At 35.5% G+C, this 26098-nt stretch overlaps 1 protein-coding gene across 24 annotated transcripts in view; it reads left to right on the top strand.

The window, feature by feature from the left end:
• CLASP2 (cytoplasmic linker associated protein 2) overlaps nt 1-26098 on the top strand; it is a gene marked incomplete at its 5' end in the record, with an annotated part of 144715 nt that overhangs the window by 25189 nt on the left and 93428 nt on the right. For 14 of the 24 annotated variants that reach the window (XM_081106448.1, XM_081106469.1, XM_081106466.1 and 11 more), the window contains one exon: nt 18615-18761. In XM_081106448.1, coding sequence (XP_080962574.1) covers nt 18615-18761 — 147 coding nt within the window. Of the gene's footprint in view, nt 1-18027; nt 18230-18614; nt 18762-26098 lie in introns of those variants that run through there. The other 10 variants (XM_081106462.1, XM_081106460.1, XM_081106453.1 and 7 more) reach the window with 1 other exon arrangement.

Genomic DNA, 26098 nt, shown 5'->3' with positions numbered 1-26098 from the left:
ATCAAGGCCTTCCTTTGTTTTGTGCCCCCCTCCCTCCCTCCCCCCAGGTGGTCAGTGCACATCATAGTGAGTGAGTGGTCTCCTGGTTGAACTCCCATGGGGACAATTTGCATATTAAGTTTTTATATATATGTATATAGATTAATGCACATAATGGACTGAAGAGCCATTAAAGATACCACCTTTTCATTCTCTCACTTTGTGTGCATATGCAAAGCAAATTGTTGGGAGTTTACCCAAACATGGCATTTAATTCAGATTTGTTCCATATGATATTCTGTGACTAGAAACTATCACAGTACGTAAAATTTTTTAGTATGCTTTTGTCTGAAACCATAATAATGAAACATCACACTTCTTATATTGACTTAGAGTGTTTGTGAATGAAAAGTCTTTTTGCTAAATACAGACAAAAACCAAAACCAGAGGATTTGTTGTAAAGGTGGTATGACTTTTTAAGAGTCATTATAGCTAAAAGCTGTCATCTTAAGTCATTAAATAAAGTGAATAGGATATGGAGTTGGTAATTAACTCAGTGATGCCACTTTAGAATAGTGGGGCAGATTTCTCTGAGAGTTGACACATTTGAATTGAGATCTGATAAAGGAGAACAAGCTAATTATGGCATAAATGATAGGAAAAGTGTTTGGGGCAGAGAAAATGTGACCATAAAGACCCAGAGGTAGAAAAGGACATAGGGAGGTCAGGGTTGGCTAGAGCCCAGTGAGGCTAGGGATGAGCTGGAAGAACATAAAGTAAATTGTATCATTTAAGATTTGAGTATTTCATTTAGTTTAGAATTAGTGACAAATGCACAGCACTTTTTCTCTTGAGTGTGTTTCAAGCCTGAGTTTAATTCTTGTATTACAGAGTGTGAGTTAGGCAGAATCCCTAAGTGCAGTGGAATTAGCTCTGCTAGTAAAAGGAAACTGGATTTGAAATTAATCAGATTGTGATTGAAAGGAGGGGACACCAGCCCTGCCTGAAAGAAAAGACTGAAAGTTGCAGGCCACTATGATTATAACAGGCCCTGGTGTCGTCATGGAGCTTTCCAGACAGTCTCCTACGCTAATCAAGATGTAAACACCAACAGTGTTGGTGGTTCTGACTGCAAATTTTTTTCTCTTTCACTGTGAAAAAACTGAATAATTCTGATTTGTCAAGTGTATGTGTAGAAACGAATGCAGTCTAGGCATGTAATCATTGTAAAATATTTCCCAGCTTCTCTGTTTGAAACAATTGCTAGGAAAAGAATTGCTCTAGGAGGCTGGCTATAAAATCATGCATAGAAATTAGGATATCAAATTACCTTGATATTTGGCATATTAGAGGCAATAAGGTAACTTACAGTTTAGCTTTTTTTAATATATATATATGTATACATATATATGTATTTATATTTATAACATACCCTTTGGTGAAAAGCAAAGCACCTCTTATGTTGATTTTTAAAGGAACCGTATCTGTTTGTGACCATGAGCTCCAGGGCTTTCTCTGAGCTTGACAATGTGCTGATGGTTGTGCAGTTTGGATGGAGGGTGCTCCGTGTCCCTGCAGCTGCGCACTGGCGAGCTTCTGTCTCCACCAGAAGCAAGCTTTGTTCTGCGTGGCCCTGCTGTCCACACACAGAACAGCCTTTGATGGGCTGCCTTTGACGTGATTTGTTTACGGCAGCCAGAAATGCTTCCTGCATAATGAGAGCAGTTAATCATGGAAACTGGACTATTCTTGTTGGTGCACTTCTAGCAATCTCCTTTTGTAAATATTAAAAGGATGAAAATCTTTTAAAAAGGCACAAATCAGTTAATCCATCAGATCATGTGATTGCTACTGATTACATGCATATCTTTAGGGAAGCAGAAAATGATTGCTGAACACATGCCTTGTGTTTTGATGATTGCATTAAAAGTCCCCCCTCCCCCGTGGAATGGCATTTATTGATTCTCAGAGCTTTTCTTACATTACATTTCAGTCAGCCAGCACAAGGAGAAACATCATAACCTGTATCTAACTGCTTGTATGCAGTTAAAGAATAATCTTGATCAAGCACTGCTAGGCTCAGCTAAATTAGATGAGGGTTTTCAACAAGACCCCAGACTTTTATTTTGAAATGGAGTAGCAGCTGTTGGCTATTGCGGTGCAGAGCTGCAGCGCAGCCTGGGTCACACAGTGCTCCCGGTGTCTGCAGGCTGCAGGCCGAGCCCAGTGGCGCAGGCACTGAGCTGCATTTATTTGCTGTGCTGTTTGACCTCTTGGTTTGAGAAAGAGCTCCCTGGACCATCTGAATGGCTATGGGAGATGGTGAGTAAGATTTATTTTTCTTCTTTTGCTTGTGTTATACACTTCCTTTTAAAGTGACAATCATTTGCTATGTAAGGAATATATTTCTCCCTAAAGAATGAAGAAGGTGTGTGTGTGTATATACACTCGTGTATGATGTATGCACGTGTGTGCTTACTTGTCATTTGGTATCTTTTTCTACTTGATATGTCTGTCTGAGATCTGGCAAATATAAGGTGACAATTTACCTTGTAACCCAAGCAAGCCCTCACTCAGTCTTTGGTGGTAGATACGAAGAAGCGATATTGGAAGAAACATGGAATATATGCAAAAGCTTTAAAGAGAGAACATGGCCTTTGGAAGAATGACAGATTTTGGTAGGAAGGTTTGGTTAACTAGCTTGACATCTTTCCTGTGGTATTTCACAACAAGTAGAATTCTGAGGTATAAAGTAGTAAAAGAAGTAAAATGGCTTGCCATAGACCCTATTTAATTAATATGCTTGTAATTTGTCATTGTCCCTAGTAAACAATTCTCTAGAAAATATTTACTCTTTTGCAGTTTCTACATAGGATATTAATTTGATTAAAAATTGATTTTGCCAGTGCTTTATTATGATAGCAATCATCTAAAAAATATTTCTAATATGCATTTTAGTTCCCAAAGCATTTTTGTATACTTAGTATAACATTAACTCGTCAGGTACAGATAACTCTGTGAAGTATACAGAGTATTTTGGTATTTTCATTTTACAGATTAGAAAACAGGCTTGCTGAGATTATAAGTCCCAGGCACAGAACAACTAGAACCAAATCTAGTGCATTTGTATTGTCCTTCATAACACATAATAATTTAGGTGTTTTTTTTTTCTTTTTTCATTATTAAATCTTTTGTTAAGATATTTAGAGGTATACTTTCTAATTGCATCAAAACCAGAGATATGTATGAAGGGAAATTTGAGGTTACTCAGAAATGTTTTGTGCATTTTTTCACTAAGTTGTTAAGGAAGACTGACAGTATTTGGGAGTTTTAATTCTAATAGCTTTAGCCTTCCTTATGACTATGCAATGATTTTCCTCTAAGGCAGCGGTTCTCAATCTGTGGGTCACGACCCCTTTGGGGGTCAAACGACCCTTTCACAGGGGTCGCCCTAAGATCATCGGAAAACACATATATAATTAAATATTGTTTTTGTGATTAATCACTATGCTTTAATTATGTTCAATTTGTAACATTGAAATTGGGGGTCACCACAACATGAGGAACTGTATTAAAGGGTCGCGGCATTAGGAAGGTTGAGAACCACTGCTCTAAGGCGTTTGCTCCCTTGGAACTATGAGGAATAGGATGCAAACTTACCAAAATGATGATATTAGTAATGGTCACTTAAATTATTATGTACATGTTAATGGAAATATGATAGTAATTTTGTTTTGCATATTGTTATGGTTTATTCCATAAAAAAGAATCTATGTAACTTTTATATGACCTTTTATAAATCAGTAACAGTTTAATTTTAACTACTACTTTTTAAGGTAAAAGCCATCGAGTTTTCATATACTTAGGATATTGCCAAGTTGTTTGTGTAAATTGTAATTTACAGGCAACTTTAAATGTTGCATTTGGTTTGGGCCATATTCAGATTTTATTTCTTAAACATATAGGTTCAATGGCTATCAAGGTACAGTTACTTAGTTTTTCTATTTTCAGATGGTATATAAATGCATTCAGACATTTAGGAATGTCTTGATTTTTTAAAAAATCATAGTAATCTCTTATAAAGCTCAGAGGGTAACCTTCTGTTCATTCTTCAAAATGGAAATACCTTTATTGTATTTTATTGATAATTTAAGTAATACACCTTTATTAAAATTAAACATCTGCACAGTAAACAATATAGAAATACATATATAGAGATTTATAGCTATAACATTTTCATATACTCTGCATATTTAATCTCTCACATGTAATGCACATACACCATACTGTTATGTGAACATATATATAACAATTGAATTGCACTATTCCTATGTTGTTTTTTATTCCTTCATTTTGAATTATGAACTTAACACAAATACAATCTTATTTTCAAAATTCAAACAATGCAGATAGAGCAAAAGTCCCCTTCAAACTACCTGTAAGCCTCGGTCATAGGTATAGGCTGAGATGAATACTTTTATTAGTATGGAATTTGTCTTTTCATACCTTACATGCATAGTAACTATCAAAATAAATGGTTTTGTTTTTACTGAGTTTACATAAATTGTATCATTCTGAATATATATTTGCCATTTGCTGTGTGCTCAATATGGCATAGAGTTTTTTTAATGCAATCATGTGTAGCTGCCTTATTTGTTTGAACTGTTGTATAGAATTCCATAGTATGCATGTATTATAACCATTTTTTCTGTTATGGAATTTTAGATTGTTTAATCACATTATTTTTTAAATGATTGTGAAAAAATACCTTTGTACAAAACGTGTATGTGTATATACACATACATCCACACATATATATTGTTTAAAGTAGTCTAAAAGTAGAATTTCTGGATCCAAGTTCTTTATTTATTTCAAATTGCATTAGCTGTAACTAATTTATGCCAAAAGAGGCTTTACCACTTACCTGCATTCTTTTCAGTTTTTGTTGTTATTTATCTTTTAAAAATTTGCCTATCAGATGAGTGAGAAATACCTCACCCTTTCAAAAACATCTTTGCTTTCTAATAAGGTTGATCATCTGCATAGGTTTGTTTATTTGTATTTCCTTTTCTGTGGATTACCTTCTGGCATCCTTAGGCAACTTTTTGGTTTTTTGACTTTTCTGTTGCTTATTTATAATTGCTCTTTATATATTCTGGTTATTAATCTATTATCTATTGAATGTTACATAAGCTTAACTTCAGCAAACTTGGATTTGTGAAGCACTATAAAGACTATCAATGATAAGTTTCAGGTATCTTTCTGTTTAGTTGTATTTATCCTTACCCAAACTTATAAAACTAAGCAGTCAAATGACTGTGAAGTAACTCAGCAGTCAAACCTGATAGAGTTAAAAGCCTGTAGGATTATTATGTGGCGCTGAGCCCTGCAGTCTGCCTCAGAAGCTCCTAAGAGGAATTTGGCCTTTTGCTGTTATGCCAAAGAGTGGCTGGAAAGAAATAAGGTTTTGTTGCAAATAGACTATTTGTAAACTTTTAATATTTCAACACAGTTTATTATTTTAAACATGAATGAATCTTTTAAAAAAATGTATATAATTGATGATATAACTTTGGCCTTCTAGGGGTAAGCCTTCCGGGACCACTCCAAATTGACATATAACTACTGGTTTGGGGAGCTAGGGAACAACAGTAAGAAATTATGCTGGCCGAACCGGTTTGGCTCAGTGGATAGAGCATCGGCCTGCGGACTGAAGGGCCTCAGGTTCGATTCTGGTCAAGGGCGTGTACCTTGGTTGCGGCCACATCCCCAGTGGGGGCTGTGCAGGAGGCAGCTGATAGATGTTTCTCTCTCATCGATGTTTCTAACTCTCTATCCCTCTCCCTTCTTCTCTATAAAAAATCAATAAAATATTTTTTTTTAAAAAAAGAAAAGAAATAATGCTGAATACTGAATGAATGATCTCTTCCATACCCTGGAATATTCTGTGATTGGGTAATTTAAATCACTGAAAGAAAGCAACTCTTACTGGCAAAAAGGCCAAACTTTTCTTCTGGGACCAATGATAATGGGGGGCGGGGGGATGTCTATAAGGAGAAAAAGTAAATTACAAGGGACAAAAGATTGAGTATTTAGCAACAATATAGGCAGTAATTAAACACTAAGATTAAAAATCTTAGCCTTCTTGAAGAGGGCTTATTTACCCATTTGGGTGCAAGACCTTGAGCCCAGTTGCAACCTAGCCTCAAACATGATGTTGCTAATGAACCTGAATCTTCAAGAAAATGTGTACAGCTTTGTAGAATGTATAGTTGATGTGCTTGACAGCTGTTATGACCAATCTGTAGCTGTCATGAAAATTTACCTAAGCCTGGCTGATGTGGCTCAGTAGTTGAGCATCAACTTATGAACCAGGAGGTCATGGTTTGATTCCTGGTTGGGGCACATGCTTGGGTTGCAGGCTTGATCCCCATGGGGGGCATGCTGAAGGCAGCAGATCAGTGATTCTCTCTCATCTATTAAAAAAAAGAAAAGAAAATTTACCTGAAATGACTAGATTGTGTAAAGGTTCTAAATAAACCATTTTATGAGCTGCATTTATTATTTAGTTTGATACTGTGTTTTCATGAAATATGTTAATTTTGTTAATACCAAATAATGGTTTAAATTGTGTTTGCCCCTTCACTGAACTATTGAAGATCTTGAAATTTTAAAGGGCCCCCTTAAAGAAAAGGTAAATGTCTTCAAATAGTTAATACCTATCCCGAAATTTTAAGAGACGTTATCAATTTCTTCACCTCTTTTAAACTTTGTATAATATAAGCTTTCTTTTTTATAAATATAATAGCTTATTTAAGACTAACTTGCTGCTGAGAACATAGCATCTTCGAGTGAATATAAAAATGTGGCCGTTGTTTTATTTTGAAGCATTTGGATTTTCAATTTCTAATTGTTTTACTAAAATTTTTCATTTTAGTTTTAATGAAGACATTTTACATTTTTATGTTTGATTATTTTACTTTTGAGGGCTTGTGATTTTCTTTAGCTTTGGGAAATATGTTGTTGTTGTTTTTAATATAAGTTTCTCCCCTTCATTAGCTTTAGTCTCTCCTTAGGGAATTGTTATTGGTCAGCCATTGAAGCTCCTGGGTTGATTCACCATGTCCTTTTTGTTTGTCTTCTGAAGTTTTACGTCTTTGTCTTTCTCTTTTACTCTGTATGCTGGGATATTTCCTTGACTCTCATCCAGCCCTCCTATTAAATTTTAAAAAATCTTGCCAAATAAAAGTTCAGGTAGTTCCAAGAAATTTGTTTTTCCTTTCCTGATGGCTCCATTTTTACAGAATTGTGTGTACGTGTATGTGCACATGTGTAAGCATGCACATACACACTTGTATGTAAAATACTGAGCTGACTGAGTTGGGAGGGAGAAGAGCTTAATGACGAAATCATTCTATAGATTTTTCATTTGTTCCTTGCTAGTCATTCCTGTACTTTCTAGCTTAGAAATTATTACTTCTGTCATTCTCTAAGGTAGATCAGTTCTCTCTGCTGTTTTAGTGGGCTTCTGAGAATTCTAAGTTGCAGTTTTGCTGTGGTGTTATTCTTCAAAAGCCTTTTATCCTTTTTATTTGCATTTTATAAGAATTTGTTGCTGTCTTTTAGGTGCTGATTTCACATACTCTCTGCCTCACCTCATTTTCTTTGCTCTTATGGTTTTATCATTTTATTGGAGTTCCATTGCAGGATTTTAAGGAAGAGAGTAAAGTGATTAAAATTATATTTTTAGGAGAATTTTCAAACATAACCAGAAATAGAAAATATTGTGATAAACCTGCATTACCACCCATTATCCAGCTTCAACAAATTATCAATACATAGACAATTTTTATTCATCAGTATTCCTACCTATCTTCCCCAGCCCTATTATCTTGCTGGACTGGAATGTGTGTATGTGTGTGTACGTGCATATTTCCTTAATTGTTTCAAAAAAACCTTTTACATTTTAAAATGTGGATTCAGACAAAGTTTACCATTGCAGTTGGTTGATAGATCTTTTTTTTCGGGGAGGGGAGGAGGGATTTCAGGGAGGAAGGGAGAGGGAGAGAGAAAAACATCAATGATGAGAGAGAATCATTGATTGGCCACTTCTTGCATGCCCCCTCCTGGGGATCGAGAGCCCACAAGCCTGGCATGTGCCCTTGATCGTAATCGAACCTGGAACCCTTCAGTCCCCAGGTTGACGCTCTATCCACTGAGCCAAAGCAGCAAGGGCTTGATATACCTCTTAGGGCTCTATTTAAAGCAGTTGTCCGTCTTTTTCTCCTCTTGCCATTTATTAAAGAAAAAAACACCTGTCTGGTAAAATCTAGTATGGATATATTAGATTTTGTTCATTACATTGCCATGTGGTTTTATGTTGCTTGGTTTTTTAAAAAAATGTTTTTATATCCCTTGTATTTTCTGAAAACTGAAAATTCTGATAATGTCTTGATCAGAATCAGGTCTGATTTTTTTGGGGGGTGGGGACCTGTTTTTCCTTTTGTTTGTTGTTAAACCTCACCCAAGGATATTTTTCCCATTGATTTTTATTTTTTTAAATACTTATATTGATGAGAGAGAGAGAGAGAGAGAGAGAGAGAGAGAGAGAGAGAGAGAGAAAATCAGTGATGAGAGAGAATCATTGATTGGGTGCCTCCTGCATGCTCCCTATTGGGGATCGAGCCCACAACCTGGGAATCGAACTGTGTGACCTCCTGGTTCATAGGCCAATGCTCAAACACTGAGCCAGGCCAGCCGGGCTCCATTGGTTTTTAGAGAGAGTAGAAGGGAGGGAAGGAAGAAAGGAGACAGAGAGAGATACTTGCCTCCCACATGTGCCCCAACCGGGGTCAGGTTTGGAACCTGAAACCCAGGTACGGGCCCTTGACTGAGAATCAAACACATCACCCTCCGGTCCTTGGGCCAACTCTCTAATAACTCGGTACATCAGCCAGGATGGTTGTTTTTTTTTCCTTTTGATACAGATTTTTGTATGTGGTATTGTATATTGTTTGTCAGAAGGCATACAGTGTCTGATTGTCTTTTTTTTTTGTATTAATATTGAACAGGTGTTATCAGCCTCATATAAAGTTTCCTATCAGTCTTTCACTGAATGGTTTCAGCAGCCATAGGTCCAAATTATTTTTTTTGGAAGATTGCATTATCTATGTTGTGGTTTGGAAGGTCAAGAATAGAACCAAGGAGACCAATTAAGAAGTTGTAGCAATATAGGCAGAGATAATATTGGTCTGGCTTTAGACTAGAAATGTCAGAGGAAGTAAAGAAAAATAGCTGTCTATAACTTGAAGTTATATACAATAAGAGCTGCTGATAGACGATCCATGCAGGACAGAGGAGAGAACTTGGAATGAGGCTTTCAGATTGTGAGCTGGAGTTGACTACATATTTACTGGCATAGAGGAAGACAGGAAGAATGGTTTGGAGTTGTGTTGGTATTAGGTTACCTATGTCAAATCCTCTAATTTGAGATATTCTTAGGGGAGACTTCTACTGGGCAGTTGAATATATAGACCTGAAAATGAGAGATGGTTTAGGCTGGAGACAAACATTTGAAAATTGTCAGCATGTAGGAGATATTTTAAACTGTTGAGAATTGATGAAGCCATTTAGAAAGTGTGCAGCTAGGAGAAAAGGAGGATATTCAACATTTAATGGTTGGGTAAAAGAAGAAGAGACTGAGCAAGAAGGACTTGTGAGGTCAGAGGAAAGCCAAGGAGAATATCCTAATGTAAAAACATAGTGGGGAGTGCAAACAACTAAAATTTGTGTAAGTTTTCTGAGATGTATGCAATATAATAGCTTATAGAGATTACTAGAGGCCCAGTGCATGACATTCGTACATGGGGGTGGGTCCCCCAGCCTGGTCTGCGCCCTCTACCAGTCTGGGACCCCTCGGGGGATGTCCACCTGCTGACAATCGGACATCCCCTAAGGGGTCCTTAGTGCTGCCCTGGAAGCGGGAGGGGAGAGGCTCCAGCTACCACCACCGCTGCGCTTGCCAACTGTGAGCCCAGCTTCTGGCTGAGTGGTGCTCCCCCTGCGGGGGCACACTGACCACCAGGGGGCAGCTCCTGTGTTGAGCATCTGCCCCCTGGTGGTCAGTGCATGTCATAGCAACCAGTCATTCCCCCGTTCAGTCAATTTGTGTATTAGGGTTTTATTATATAGGATTTCCTAGTATCAGTTGCTAATTTAGCTGTTAGATATAACCATGATCATTGTTGGATATGCAAGAGTGTGAAACAGTTCAGAAATCCAAAGTCCTATTGCTCGGTGTTTTAATTAGAATAAGGAAGGATATAGTTTCAATTGAAAAGAGGAACTTTGGTATAAGAAACTACTTGCTATGAAACAGTCTATTTTGTGCATGACAGTCAGTCATGTTGTGGGTTCTTACTGAACTGGCTGGTTGGTTCACTGAGGAAAATCACACAAAATGAATTTTTTTAAAGAGACATGGCATAAAGTTTTTGGCTTGCACTTTGTTTTCCATATAAGATGGAGCAGCTTTTCAGATTTTATATGAATTCAGAAGCAGAAATGTTATGTTTTTTAATACATGTACCTATAAAAGTGAAGTGGAAAGTTTGAATAGCCATTTTAATATGTATATGGCTTTTCTTTGAAGGGAAAAAGAAAAAAAGGGACTTGAGTATGGTAATATGGATTTATAATCTTTACTTTTTTTAAAAATCCTCACACAAGAATAGGTTTTTATTGATTTTAGAAAAAGAGAAGGGGGGGAGAGGAGAGAGAGAGAGAGAGAGAGAGAGAGAGAGAGAGAGAGAGAGAGAAAGAGAAAAGAAAGAAAGAAAAAAAAAGAAAAGAAAGAGAAAGAAAGAAAGAGAAAGAAACATTGATCGGTTGCCTCCCATACAGCCCAGATCGGGGATCAAACAGGCAACCTTTTGGTATATGTGATAGCACTCCAAACAACTGAGCCACCTGGCCTGGGCAATTCATACTTTCTTATCTGAAATCTTGAAGACCACTTATATTTGGAATTCAGAATATGTTAGTATTAGAAAAATAATACAGTTGTACACCATATATTTTATAACAACCCGAGCTGGGTTTGGGGCTGACCTTATAATCAAGCACATTAATATTTTTTTGCAGTAGGGGAAATAAAGACAACAAATGGGCTAATGTCAGTTCACATTATGTTTTGCCATACACTGAGTTCAAATAATTTCAGATTTTGCTGCCAGATAAATTTAAAAGACAGAAGACTTTTAGAGCTTTTTGGCTTTTAGGCATGCTGATAGGAGCTCAGTGCTTACTGAGAACAGTTTCAAGTGTAAAATGAAGGCAGCGTAAGATAAAGCCTTAGCCTACTTAGGCTTGTTTTTCCCCTCCCTCTCTTCGCTTGTCCTCCTCTCCCTTCTCTTCCTCCCTTCCTCCCTCTTTTTCCTCCTCCATTTCCTCCTCCTCTGTTTCTATTTCTTCCTCCTTCTCTTCATTGCCTCCTCCTCCTTTTCCTCATGCTCACTTCTTCCTCCATCATCTCCTTTATTTCCATCTCCCTCTCCCTTCTATCACCATTTCTTTTTCCTCCCCATCCTCTCTTCCTCCTTCTCCATCACCTCCTCCTATATTTGTTTCTCTGCCTCCATTTCCATCTCTTTTTCCTGTTATCAGGACCTCTGCTCCTTCTTCTCTCCTTTTTCATCTCCATCATACACATAACCACTAGAGCCTGCTCATGTTATTAGTTTGTGTATATGTTCATCTTGTTCTGTTCTGCACCAAACCATAGTATTGTCTTTTTGAAACACTGGAGTAAGAACAGAGGTATCACAGATTGTCAAACTGCAGCGGGAAGGCCAGGGAGGGTTGGGGGGCAGAAGGGAGGCGGGTAAGAGATCAACCAAAGGACTTGTATGCATGCATATAAGCATAACCAATGGACATAAGACACTGGGGTATAGGGGAGGCTAGGGGACTGTCAAGGGCGGGAGGGGGGGCGGGAATGGACACATATGTAATACCCTTTGTAATACTTTAAGCAATAAAAAAAAAAAGGAAAAAAAAAAGAACAGAGGTATCAACATAATTGTAACTTATAGATTGCTTTCTGTATTTGACCCTTATTCAGTAAATATTAAAGCTCCTACTATATGAATCCTAGGTGATTTTTTGTGTGATTTATCTTAAAGTTCATTAATGAGCCCTTGAGCTGTGTCTAATCTGTTGTCTCCCCCCACTGAGTTTAAATTTCAGTTATTTTTTATTTCTAGAAGTTCTGCTTGGTTTTTAAAAATCAGTGTCACTTTTTTTTTTTTTTTTTATAATTTCCTCATCTCTGAAGTTATTTTCAAGCCTGCCTGGTAAAAGCTTCCAAGTATAGATATTCTAGAGCAGGGGTCCTCAAACTACGGACCGCGGGCCACATGCAAATACAAATACTGTATTTGTTCCCGTTTTGTTTTTTTACTTCAAAATAAGATATGTGCAGTGTGCATAGGAATTTGTTCATAGTTTTTTTAAAAACTATAATCCGGCCCTCCAACGGTCTGAGGGACAGTGAACTGGCCCCCTGTTTAAAAAGTTTGAGGACCCCTGTTCTAGAGTCTGTGCTCAATAATTCTAGGATTTAAAATGGATCTGTTCCTATTGTCTATTTCTTTCTATTTATTCTTGTTCCTGGTGTCTTGTTTCATCTCATGCTAAGTGACCTTTGGAAAATTACTTTGCAAATAACATGAGGCCATAGACTTGCTTCTAGGAAAATTTTGCATTTGCTTTGGCTGTTGCTTAGGAGTACTAAAAGTGTGAGCCTACTGAGTTTAAAGGCTTTAGTGTCTCGACTGCCTAAGAGCATTTGACCTAAATGAAGTACTCCATTTGATTTACTTCTCTATGGCACTCTTGAGTTAAGTTTGAAAAGAATAAGAGACTAGAAGAAGTTAAGGTCTTGCCTTAGGTGGTTTGGCTCAGTGGATAGAGCTTCGGCCTGTGGACTGAGGGTCCAGGGTTTGATTCCTGTCAAGGGCACATGCCCGGGTTGCCAGCTCAATCCCAGTGGGGGGTGTGCAGGAAGCAGCCAATCAGTGATTCTCTCTCATCATTGATGTTTCTATCTCTCCCTCTCCCTTTGTCTCTGAAATCAATAAAAAAATACATATTTTTCAAAGTTAAAGTCTTACTTGTGGTTCACTTTAACCTTGAGGATACAGTTAATCCTTGAACAACTGTACAACCCCACCAAATACAATTGAAATTGTGCATATAACCTCTGTCTGACTCCCCAAAAACTTAACTACTCTCAGTAACTACCCCTGTGGGTACCAAAATCAGATGCTGAATTCCCCTATATAAAATGGTATAGTCAGTGCATACAGTAGCCCTCCACATCTGTGGATTCCCAACTGGAGGTCTAAACAGTACAGGTATTTATTTTAAAAATCCGCATATCAGTACACAGTTCAAACCTGTGTTCAAGGGCAACTATATACTCATTTGGTATACTAGCTTTTGGCGGGAAGACTCTTCTGTTCAAATTTGCATCTTATGTGAGTTTTGAATTTTGTTCCCTTTGCCCCACAGGCCTTTGGAATAGATGTTCAAATATAGTGGTTTTATTCTTATGTTTATTGGTGTTTTGTCAGATATTTTTATTGTTTATCAGGAGATATTTTAAAAATGGTTATAGTTTGTTTGCCTTTGGAGTTTTGTTTCAAAAAACCTAGTAAAGCTTTTAGTGGAGCCAAAAGTCTCCCTACTGTGACATGTGTCCTTCTGAGCTTGTTCCATGTGCTGGAGACATTGCAACTGGCAAAATAGACAGAAGTTCTCACCCTAATAGACAATACATTTCAGTGGGAGGAGAGAAATACTAACCAAAGTAAGTAAAATATATAAATCGTAAGTACTAGGGAGAAAAATAAAGTATGGAAGTAGTGTCAGAATTTTGGAAGGTTTACAATTTTATCATCTGGAGAAACCTCTTTGAGAAAGTAATAGATCAGTAAAGATTTGAAGGAAGTGAGTTTGAAGGAGGTGAGTAAACGGTGTGGCTAAGAGGCGGAAGGGTATTCTAGGCAAAGGGAACATGTATAGAGATCCTGATGAGAGTCACAGCAAGGACATTGGTGAAGCTGGATTGGAGAGAAAGCTGGATAGTGAGTAGGAGATGAGGTTTGAGAGACCTAAGATCTTGTAGATCTTGGGTCCTGGTAGGCCTTTTATGGAGTCATAGGAGGATTTTGAGAAGCAGTGTGGCATGACTTTGTTCAACTCACAGCACATGATGCTGAGAATAAATTCTGGGGGACAAGGGTGGGAAGCAGGAGCAAGAGTTAGCTCTGACAGTTATCCCAGGATTGTTGTTTGTAATGGGATTGTAGCATAAGTAAGAAAAAGTTCTGTCCATTTCCAGTGCAACTTCTAGTTCACTCATAAAAGTATTTCAGGAAGTGAGCGGTGCTAGGAAAAAATATAACTGATTTGTTCTGATATTTTATAGTTAAGAAAATATTTTTAATAAAAGGCTTATATTCTTTTTTTTTAATCTATTTTATTGATTTTTTTACAAAGAGGAAGGGAGAGAGACAGAGAGTTAGAAACATCGATCAGCTGCCTCCTGCACATCTCCTACTGGGGATGTGCCCGCAACCCAGGTACATGCCCTTGACCGGAATCGAACCCGGGACCTTTCAGTCCGCAGGCTGATGCTCTATCCACTGAGCCAAACCTGTTTCGGCAAAGGCATATATTCTTGTCTTGTATACCTGAACCCTTACTCAAAAATAACAGATTTATTTTAGTATATAGATTATAAAAATAATTTAAATAAGTTCCTGAGATTTAATACAGATTTGGTATTTCTTTTAATACATTAAAAGATAATGACATAAAAAGAAAATATTTTTAAGTCTAGAATATTTAGAACCTCTGAATAATTTACAAAATTTTTAATTGGAGGCTTGTGATGATATAGTTATACAAATTTTCTTAGCTTATAGACTAAAAAGATATAACTTTATTGGGAGCGGGTAAAACTTCATTGCCCTCTATGGTTATAGATTTGCCTATTTATTTATTTTTAGTTCTTCATTTTTTTTTTGCTTTATGTATTTGAAGCTGTGTACTGGTTCATAAAAATGTAGGGTTCTGATTTAGGGTTCTGAATTTACTCCTTTATCATTATTCAAAGTCTCTCTTTATCTCTAGTAATGCTTCTTCAAGCTGCTTGTTTGAAGTTGGTATAGCTATACCAGCTTTCTTTAGGTTGGTGTTTGCCATGGTCTGTCTCTATCATTTTTTTTTTAAATATATTTTATTGATTTTTCACAGAGAGAAAGGGAGAGAGATAGTTAGAAACATCGATGAGAGAGGAACATCGATCAGCTGCCTCCTGCACATCTCCCACTGGGGGATGTGCCTGCAACCCGGGTACATGCCCTTGACCGGAATCGAACCTGGGACCTTTCAGTCCGCAGGCCGACGCTCTATCCACTGAGCCAAACCGGTTTCGGCATCATTTTTTATTTTAATGTGAACTTTATGTAAAATACATTTTGTTTAAGCAACCTATTTTAAAAATTATGTCTTGGTCTTTTACTGGGAATATTTAGTTAATTTACATTTAAGTAGTTATTGCATACCTGGTTTTATTTTTGCTACTTTATCTTTTATTTTATCTACTTGTTTTAGCTTTTTTGTCTTCTTTCCTGCTTCTTAACTATTCAATTTTTAAAAATTATTTTAGTTTTTTATTAGTTTATTTATTTACTCTTATTTTAGTGGTTGCTTTAGAGTAGGGATTGGCAAACTATTTCTTGCAGGCTAAATCCAGATGCCCTCCTGTTTCATACATACAGTTTTATTGAAACACAGCCACACCTATTTGCTTACATATCATGTATCACTACTTTGGCACTACAGTGGTATAATTGAGTGGTTGCACAGAGACACTACATATACAGTATATATGGTTTGTAAAGCCTAAACATTTATTATCTAGCCTTTATAGACTTAAGTTTGCCAACTCTTGCTGTAGGGCAGTGACCCTTAAATTTGGTCATGCTTACACCAATCACTAAGAGGTCTTGTTAATATTGCTGGGCCTCTATCTCCAGAGTTTATGATTCAGAAAATTTGGGTTAGGGTCCAAGAATTTCGTTTCTAATAGATTGCCAGGTGATGCTCAGCTGCTGGTCCTGGACCACACTTTGAGTACCACTGCTCTAGAGGTTGCCATATACATTTTTGAATTCATCTCAAACTGGCAACAACTCAAATGTTCATCAGTAGTAGAATGGATATTAATAAATTACGATACATTCATATAGTAGAAAACTATAAGTAATGAAATGAATATTTCAAACATTATATTGAGTGAAAAGAAGCCAGGTACCAGAGTACCTATTGTGTGATTCCTTTTATATCAAGTTCACAGATGGGTAAAACAAACTATGGTGTTAAAAGTCAAGACCAGTTTACTTCAGTAGGAACTGGTGAATTTTGGAGGTTCAGTGAGGGTGCTCACAGGATGCTGATAATGATCTATTCTGGAGACTGGTTACATTGGAATGTTCATTTTGTGAAAATTCATTGAGCTGCATAGTTATAATTTGTATATTTTCTTGGCCTTATTTTGATAAGTTAAAAACTAATTTCTCAGTAGCTTGAGAATCTTAAGAGTTAATTTTTTTTAAATAGTAGAGACATTTACTCTCTTAAATTCTTGTGTGTTTGTAGGAAGAGAGCACTGTTTCCATGGGAACCTCTGGCTACTTTGTTTCAATACTCATCTTTCCTTAGATTTGTGTGTCTACAGTCTCTCTTAGCTACATTTTTTACATGATGGTGGTGGCAAAAAAAAAAGTTTATTTGGAATTGTATTAGTGTTTTTAACACAGCAGTCTACGTAGAGCACAGGGTTTAAGTGATCCACACTGGCTACCTTATAATATTATGTATGCTAAGAAAGAAAAATATATTGTTTAACTAGAACAAGAGTGGGGAATCTTTTTTCTGCCAAGAGTCATTTGGATATTTATAACATCATTCGCTTAATATAATTCACTTAATATAAATTTATGTTTCTATGAAAAAAGCTCCTAGATTTGTTGAATTTTGTGTCCCACTTGCAGTTAGTTGCCTTGTCAGGGCCAGACCAAATGATTTTGCAGGCCTTATATGGCCTGCAGGCTGGACCTTCCCCACCTGAACTAGAAGGTACTTTTTTTCCTACAAGTTGTGCTATTTAAGGAAAACACTTGCTGAAATGGAATGTGGCTTTATATTAGGTTGTCTATTTGACTCTCTTGTTTTTAATTAAACAGTTTTTTAACATGTGTTTGGTGTATTTCCTTTAAATATATATTTAAGATTAAAAGGATGATTATTCCTCCTTGATTGGGTATTTGCATAGGTAAGGGAAGCGGATTGAAAGGGAAAGATTCTGGCATATTGATCTGAAGCCTGTGGTAAAGCTGCCTCTTTGCCTCGCCCATCTTGTTTGTCCTGGTTGGATTGTGCAGGGTCCTAGAGAAAACCATCTTCTCCGACGAATAAAATGCATATACCTTGTGGGGGTGGGGGTGGAAGTGGGGGTGTTTCATTTTATACACGGAGATGATACTAGTGTGGTCATTCATGAAGATTATAAAAGGAACTTTATGGAATATTTTTGAATCATTTATGAGAACAAATTGTTTAGTTTGGTTTTTGTGACCTAAATAAACAGCGAATTGTTAGATTACAGAGTTAATTAGGTACACTAATGAGCACTGTGATATTCTATGGTTTAATGATGCAATAATAAGCACATCAACAGAATGAATATTGCATAAAATCTTATTTTCTATTTGTATAAATTTTCAAGTAAGCTAAATAAGAGAATACAAATTTAGGTTTATAAACCTGTAGTATTGAATGCCTTTGAAATTTTGATACAGAATAAGGATTGCAGCTGCAAAGAGATTTTTAAAATACATGGAGAATTTTTACCTTTCATCTAGCAGTAGCTGCCATAAGATGATGTCACCTTATAGCTGATTGGCTGTTACAGTACCTAGTGCAGGGAAGAGAAAGAAAAATGCCGGCACAAACCTCAGTGGTGGTTCTGTGGTTGTTTCTATCTATTTTTGATAGAATCTTTGATTAGTCTCAAATCTACTGCATTTGGCCATGTGAACCATTGGGAGCATCCTAGGGTGAGGAAAATTAAGAGCTTTCAGAGGAATGAGGCGACTGATTTGCAAACGGATCTGTGATTGTAAGTTGCAGAATCTGGGTGTAAGGACTAAGGCAGGGTGTGCTGGAAGATGCACTATGGGAGGAGCTGGCAGAAAATGCTTATTAGTAGTAAAAAAGGAAAAACGCTTTTTCTATCTTTAGAGTTAATATATTTGATTTTATCTTTTGACTTTATAGATATAGGTAGTAAATATGGTAATACTGCAACCTGATTTTAAATTACACTTTGTTATTTTATATAGTGTTAGCCATTATATAAATGCTTATTCAAAGGAGCTTTATTTTGTATTATATATCTCACAAAGTTATGATTTTATATGTAGCTTTATTTGTTTTTTGAGCCTTATGGAAAATGGAGCAAAGCTTAGATTTCTTAAGATACATTTTGCTAATGCTTTGTACAGATAAAAGCTTTGATGATGAAGAATCAGTGGATGGAAATAGGCCATCATCAGCTGCTTCAGCCTTCAAGGTTCCTGCACCTAAAACATCCGGAAATCCTGTCAACAGTGCAAGGAAGCCTGGTTCAGCAGGTGGCCCTAAAGTTGGAGGTAATGTAAATCCATTTCAAATCGGTTGTGCCCTTGATATGGCCACACATACTTAGAACTTCAGAGGAATATGTTTATTCATGACTGCAGCACGATTGCAGGTCTGGAGTCTTTTGCAACACACAGAAGAATGTGCTGCCTTTTCAAAATGTTTAAAATATTGTATATTGCTATTTCCTGTCAGAACATATGTCAATTAGTATTTTCTTGAACATACTTATTTTTCAGATGCCATTTGTAAAGAGATATTTAAGGGAGTTTTTTATTTGTTTGTTTTAAGGATGAAGCATGTTTTTCAGAATTTGATTATTTTCAGGTGCTGTAGTTGTTAGAGAAATACTGATTTATTTGATTTTTTTTATGCTTTCATCAAGGTAGTGAGTTTTAAATTCTCCAGCATTGGAAACATGGTTGAAAATGCTGGGTATTGAATCATTTGTCACAAAAGGAAATGGGTGGTGGTCAAGTAACATTGCCTCAAAAATGGTTTCTGAATTAGATAATAATAAATAGGAAAAAACAGATTTTATGCAGTTGTGTTGAATATAGTACATTCTTTGATTATATTAGAACTGTTTCTAGCATATTTTTTATTTTAATTTTTAAAATGTGTATATTTTTCATATACTAATTAGAAAGCTCTGAGTACTTTTCACGTGCTAATTTCTGCCATGCTTTTCTGATAGGGTGAATCCTTTAAGGGTAAATGTTTAATACCGACAGTTTCTTTTTCTCTCCTTTTTTGTTAATAAATTTGTGTTTAAATTTTGGAAAGATTTTTAAAAAATTAATGGTAACTGGTGGGGAAATTATAGTGTTTAGGATTCCCTCCCCCCCTTTTTGTCTATCATTCATTTATTAAAAACAAAAAGGAAAACTGTGTAATTTGACCAGATTCTGTAAGTTATGTTCTCTTGATCTTTGTATATAACCACGTATTATTTTCCAAGTCTCATTATATTCTAAATATCGGAAAACTATCATAAATATTTCATTTTAACTATCTTTAACTAATGTATCATATAACTAGCAAGAAAGATTGTATGGTATATGTATACATATACTTACATATGCAGAAATAAATATATACATATTTCTACTTATATATTTATATGCATATAAATAAATAAATAAAATACTGTGAAATAGAAATGTCTTACTGATTTCTCTGAATATTTTGAGTAATTTACACTTCACTATGTTATTTTCTCTTTGCAATTATAGGAGTGCATTTTCATCCAAATGTTAGTTATATTCTATTACATATTGTTTATTACACATTCTTATCTCTGGTAAAAAGTGTCTGATATTCTATGGTTTGTTCTTGGTAACAAGGTTACAACCTTTGCTTATCACAAGGGGATTATTTTTTCCATTGACTTGAGTTTTAGATTTCTAATCTATGATATTATCATAGTTATTTCATGAATCTGTCTTATTTGACTTAGAATGGATAATATTTGGAATTCATGGTGATAATATTTTATGTTGTTATGATCCTGGCCAGTGGTTTGTAATTAGCTCTGTTTTTCATGTTTTACTTTCTTTTCTTAGATGAAAATTGAGATTGTGATTTAACTACCAAAGGTCACTTAATTCTGATATTACTCATGGCTGTAGACATCAATCAATCACTATACTATATTAATCACAGATTATATCATCATCTAGGCAGTGGTCCTTTTGGTAAAAATAAGGGAGAAACCTTCATTCCTTTTTCTTCCTCCTGCTGCTGCTTTGGGCAATAGCAGATTCATTCTATACTGTATTTGCTTTGTTTGTTTGTTTTGTTTGTCCAACTCATTTAGGTTCACTGCCCATTTTCTATCTAAGAAAAGAGCTATTAGCCAAAGGATATTGATGTTCCTTCAGAAAGTAATATCACTCTTGGCTGTCCATCCTTCTTTGAAAACTTATCGTTAGATTTTCTGTTCTTGGCAGAGGCTCATTGATTTTTAAATTAGTTGTAGAAAGTTTTCTTAGAGTTGTAGAAGCTTTGAGTTATAAGGGACATTGGGAGTCATATAACTCATTTTACTATTCAAGAATAGCAATTTCTTTCAAAATATTCCTGATAGATGATTATTCAGCATCTGATTAAAGTAATATGTGCTCATGAATTAAAATTTGGAACAAAAAGTACCTGCAAGACCACTACATGTAGGAATAATCAGCTGATAAATTATGATGTACTTTCTTTTAATTACTTTTCCAATTATTTTTATACATGCAAATGTTTTCTTAGGAGGACAGAATTTGCATTACTTGTTATGTAGTTTTGTATACTTTTTTTTCTATTTTATCTTGAGCATTTTCTTGTTGTCTTATACTATTAATTGAACACTGTTCATGGCTAAATAGTATCTAAGTTGCTTTCAATATTTTCTGCTAATATAAACTGTACTGTCATTCTTTTATGTTTAAAATTTACTGAATTAAAAGGTGCAGGGATTTCTCATATTATTTCAGCCTGTCATAATGTCCTCCAGAAAGGTTATAGGCCCATTTCAATTCTTGATAAAATCTTTTTTCATATTACATTAAAACAGTGGTTCTCAACCTTCTGGCACTTTAAATACAGTTCCTCATGTTGTGACCCAACCAAAAATTATTTTCGTTGCTACTTCCTAACTGTAATGTTGTTACTGTTATGAATCATAATGTAAATATCTGATGTACAGGATGGTCTTAGGCGACCCCTGTGAAAGGGTCGTTCGACCGCCAAAGGGGGTCGCGACCCACAGGTTGAGAACCGCTGCATTAAAATCTGCCTCCTTGTAACTTGGCAGGGAAGATTAATTATTTGTGTGGGGTTTTTTTACATTTCATCACATTTTTTTAAATTTTGTTTTATTGCTTAAAGTATTACAAAGAGTATTACATATGTCTCCTTTCCCCCCCTTGGCATTCCCCCAATTATTTGTTAACATGACTTTTAAATAGTTGAAGGTTGCCCTGTCTCTTCATAACTATTCTGTTTTCTAGACTATACATTTTATTTTTTTATTGATTAAGGTATTACATATGTGTCCTTACCCCCCCACCCCGTCCCCCCTCACCCCTCCCTAGTGTCTGTGTCTGTTGGTTGTACTTATATGCATGCATACAAGTCCTTTGGTTGATCTCGCCCCCTTCCCTCCACCCTCCCCTACCTTCCCTCTGAGCTTTGATGGTTTGATCGATGATTCTCTGTCTCTGAATCTGTTTTTGTTCATCAGTTTATGTTGTTCATTATATTCCACAAATGAGTGAGATCATGTGATATTTATCTTTCTCCAACTGTCTTATTTTGCTTAGCATAATGCTCTCCAGCTCCATCTATGCTATTGCAAATGGTAGGAGTTACTTCCTTTTTACAGCAGCATAGTATTCCATTGTGTAGATATACCACAGTTTTTTAATCCACTCATCTACTGATGAGCACTTGGGCTGTTCCCAAATCTTAGCTATTGTAAATTGTGCTGCTATGAACATAGGGGTGCATATATCCTCTCTGATGGTGTTTCTAATTTTGGGGGATATATTCCTAGAAGTGGGATCATTGGGTCAAATGGGAGTTCCATTTTTAGTTTTTTTGAGGAAACTCCCTACTGTTCTCCACAGTGGCTGCACCAGTCTGCATTCCCACCAGCGGTGCACGAGGGTTCCTTTTTCTCCGCATCCTTGCCAGCACTTGTCATTTGTTGATTTGTTGATGATAGCCATTCATATAGGTGTGAGCAGGGTACCTCATTGTGGTTTTGTTTTGCATCTCTCGGATGATTAGTGACTTTGAGCATGTTTTCATATGTCTCTAGACTATTCATTTTCTTTCTCAAATTTATATGAAATATAATGGTGATTCAGTCTGGGCAATCCATTCGCTACTACTAGGTATATAAAAAAAGCATAGTATAATGGGGAGTGGAGGTATATAATAGTGGTATAAGCCAATAACAGTTCACCAAGTTTAACATAATTCTTTCAGATAAGATTACCAAAATAAAAATAAAGTGAGCTTCTTTGGAATCCTGACTGAATCTACTTTTGAAGTTTTAGAGTTTAATTTACTTCTCCCAGAGATATATGTTAAGATTAGAGAGATGTATGCTGTTTTTAGCAAAGTGTTTTATCCAGTTAATTAAAACCAATAGAGCCTGTGAGTTAGTGTTGCTTTGTTCTTTGGCTCAGTGTTCCAACCTGTTGTCAAATTATAAATGTGTGGCCTTTAAGCCAAGGGAAATTATAAAGAGGTTCCATACCAATATACTATTGCCATAAAAACTCATGTTACCTTTGTGCTTTACTGATTAGAATAGGATAAAGTGAATTCCCTTAAATTGTCCATTTTCTGAATAAGATTTATAATTTTATTATAGGAATTTAGGTAAACACATCCCTCTCCCACCTCCCCCACCCCCACCCCCCTTTTTGGCTTAATGGCTTGGAATACAATTGTTGAAGATACCCAATTGTTTAAAGTACTTATTTCTCTATAGTATTTTAGGTAATAATTTTTTAAAAGTTAATGAATGTTCTTACATATATATTTTTCTCATTAATACTTTATTATCCTGATTTTACTAATGAGCAAACTAAAGTTTAGAGAAGTTAAGTAACTTGCACAGAGTCATGCATATAAGTGGGCAAAGCATGAGAATCCAAAGCTATTGGATTCAGTAGTTCTGAGATTATAATCTGCAGTAATGATCACTACCTTTCAACATCCATGAATCTGTCATTTTAAAGCTCAACTAGTATGATTACCAGAAAAACAGAATATTTGGAAATAAGCAAACCTGTAATTTTTCCTTGTGGATATAAATACTTTTTAGTATTTTTTGTTGTTGAAATTGCCTTTTTTTAAAAGTTTTTTTCTGAGTTATAATATCACCGTTCCTGTACCAATTATTTTGGCTGCTTTTCTTTTTAAAAAGTAAAGATTGAACTAAGTGATAATATATTTGTCATTATTTATAATTAGTACCACATTTTGAGGTTAGTGGTTTGTCATTGAGGCCTGTATATAACTACTGAGATACATCATTGACCAAATAATTGATTTTCAAAGTTCTCATTCAAGTGGATAGAATATTATCTCTCTCTTATTTCCATCTAATATCAAAGGCTATTTTGAAATGGTTTTAACTTTCCATTCTTATAACTAGGTAATTACCAACTTTTCTAATTCAGTAGTATTTAATGCATCTTTAAGATATTTTATATTTGTTTTACTTCATTTATGTCTAACTTGGGTTTTAAGAATGTCCAAATATCTGTTTCCTCAAATTATGCTGATCATGTCCATATTTTCTTTTCATGCAAACAAAAAGTTATATTTTTTTTAACAAAGATTATGAGAAAACCAATTTCACAGAATTTGTTGTTTAATCTGAGAATCCAAATTTTTAACTTGTAAACCTCAATTTTTTGTTTTTGAACTTTATATAAAACCAAATAACTTGTGTTGTGTTTTGTTTTATTCCTCTTTTCTTTCGCTAATGACAGTGAAAGATACTAACCCCAGAAGATTTTAATCCTGAAGGGGTAGGGTCTTAAAAATGATCTGATCCTGATTCAGATGAAGAGACTGAGCCTCATGGAGTTAAATGATGTATCCAAGATCAGACAGTTAGTTGTTAGCAGAGATGAAATGAGAACCCAGTGCTTGGCCCACAGTCAGAGGCTTCTTGGATCATCTCTGGGCTATCCCCTAACAAATACTGCATGTGATACTTATTATTTTTATCCCAGATAGCAAAACAATAGGACTTACATTTGGAGTTTAGCGATTGGCCAGTCACTATTTTGTCTTAAATTACTGTGAATCCCATATCATTGGCTGTCCATCATAAGATGCCCTTAAAACTTTGGTTTTAAGGTAAATATGATTGGAGTTAGCAATAGATGTTTTTATTAATATAAATCAGTGCTATTTACTTGCCTACTAGTTATAAGAATGCATGTTATACTATAGTTATTTTTATTGACCTCTGTTCTGTTTTACCTCATGAGCAAAACTTAATGATAAAGAAATTTTATTGTGCAAGGTTTATTTTTAAAACATTCAAAATGTTTAAGAGAAGTTTGTAATAACTAATTCTAGCCTTATATTTATCACATACATTATAATATAGTTGAATTGCTAAGAAGCATTATTTCTATGATGGGCATGTTGTGAATTTAAACTAATTTTTTTCATTAACTCATCATTTTTCTTTTTTAAAACCGATTTGTGTGTTTCTTACTAATGAAAAGAATTGAAATGCGTACTTTGTTCTTTTTAAATACAAAAGACATGATCACTGTTAACAAGCCAAACAATAGAGAGGTTTGAAAAAAAATCTTGAATGATATCTTGCCTCTCTAATCCCATTGTCTTGAGGTTACCAGTGATAAATTTGATATGTATCCTTTCACATGTCACTCTGTGTTCATTTATGTAAGTATTGAGATTCGGTTTTATTTTTGCTCACATTAATCATGCTAGTAAACATTTTGCAACTTGCTTTTTTTAAACAAAATATCTCTTCATCCTTCAACATTAAGAATGTGAGTTATTGCATCCTTTTAATAGGTGTACAGTATTCCATATTATTGATGTACCATAATTTAACTGCTTCCTGTTAATATCATTCATATTGTTTGCAACTTTAAATGCAAAAACAAAGACCCTGTTCTCCTGGAGTTTCTATCCTAGTGAGGCTCAGAATGTTTAAATCCATTAATAGGATTTAGCATATCCTCTTTTATGACTTTCATGTTCTTATTATCTGCTCATTCGTTAGTTGGGCTGTTTTGTCTTCTCATCAATTTGTTACAGTTTTTATTTTTACTTTTTTATTTTAATGTTATTTTTATATTTGAAAAAGAGACAGACACATCGATTGATCAGCTGCCTTCTACTAGAGATCAAGCCCGCAAACCGGGCATGTGCCCTGACCAGGAATCGAACTCATGTTCTCTCGGTGCATGGGATGACACTCAAGTGAGCCACATCAACCAGAGCAAGACAGTGACTTTTTTGAGGAGTCTAGGCCAGTTGTCTGAGATCATTTCATGTTATGAATTTGTCTGATTTCTTTGTGATGTTTTTAACTTGTTCTTTTAGCCCTTTTATTTTCTGTAAATTTATTTTTAAACTAGATACTTACCTCCTTTTATTTTTATATATATATATATATTTTATTGGTTTTTTACAGAGAGGAAGGGAGAGGGATAGAGAGTTAGAAACATCGATGAGAGAGAAGCATCTATCAGCTGCCTCGTGCACACCCCCTACTGGGGATGTGCCCGCAACCCAGGTACATGCCCTTGACCGGAATCGAACTTGGGACCCTTCAGTCCCCAGGCTGACG

This window comes from Myotis nattereri (genome assembly GCF_964212035.1).
Source record: "Myotis nattereri genome assembly, chromosome: 14".
Taxonomy (NCBI): Eukaryota; Metazoa; Chordata; class Mammalia; order Chiroptera; family Vespertilionidae; genus Myotis; species Myotis nattereri.
This window is presented reverse-complemented; position numbering and strand designations above follow the sequence as displayed.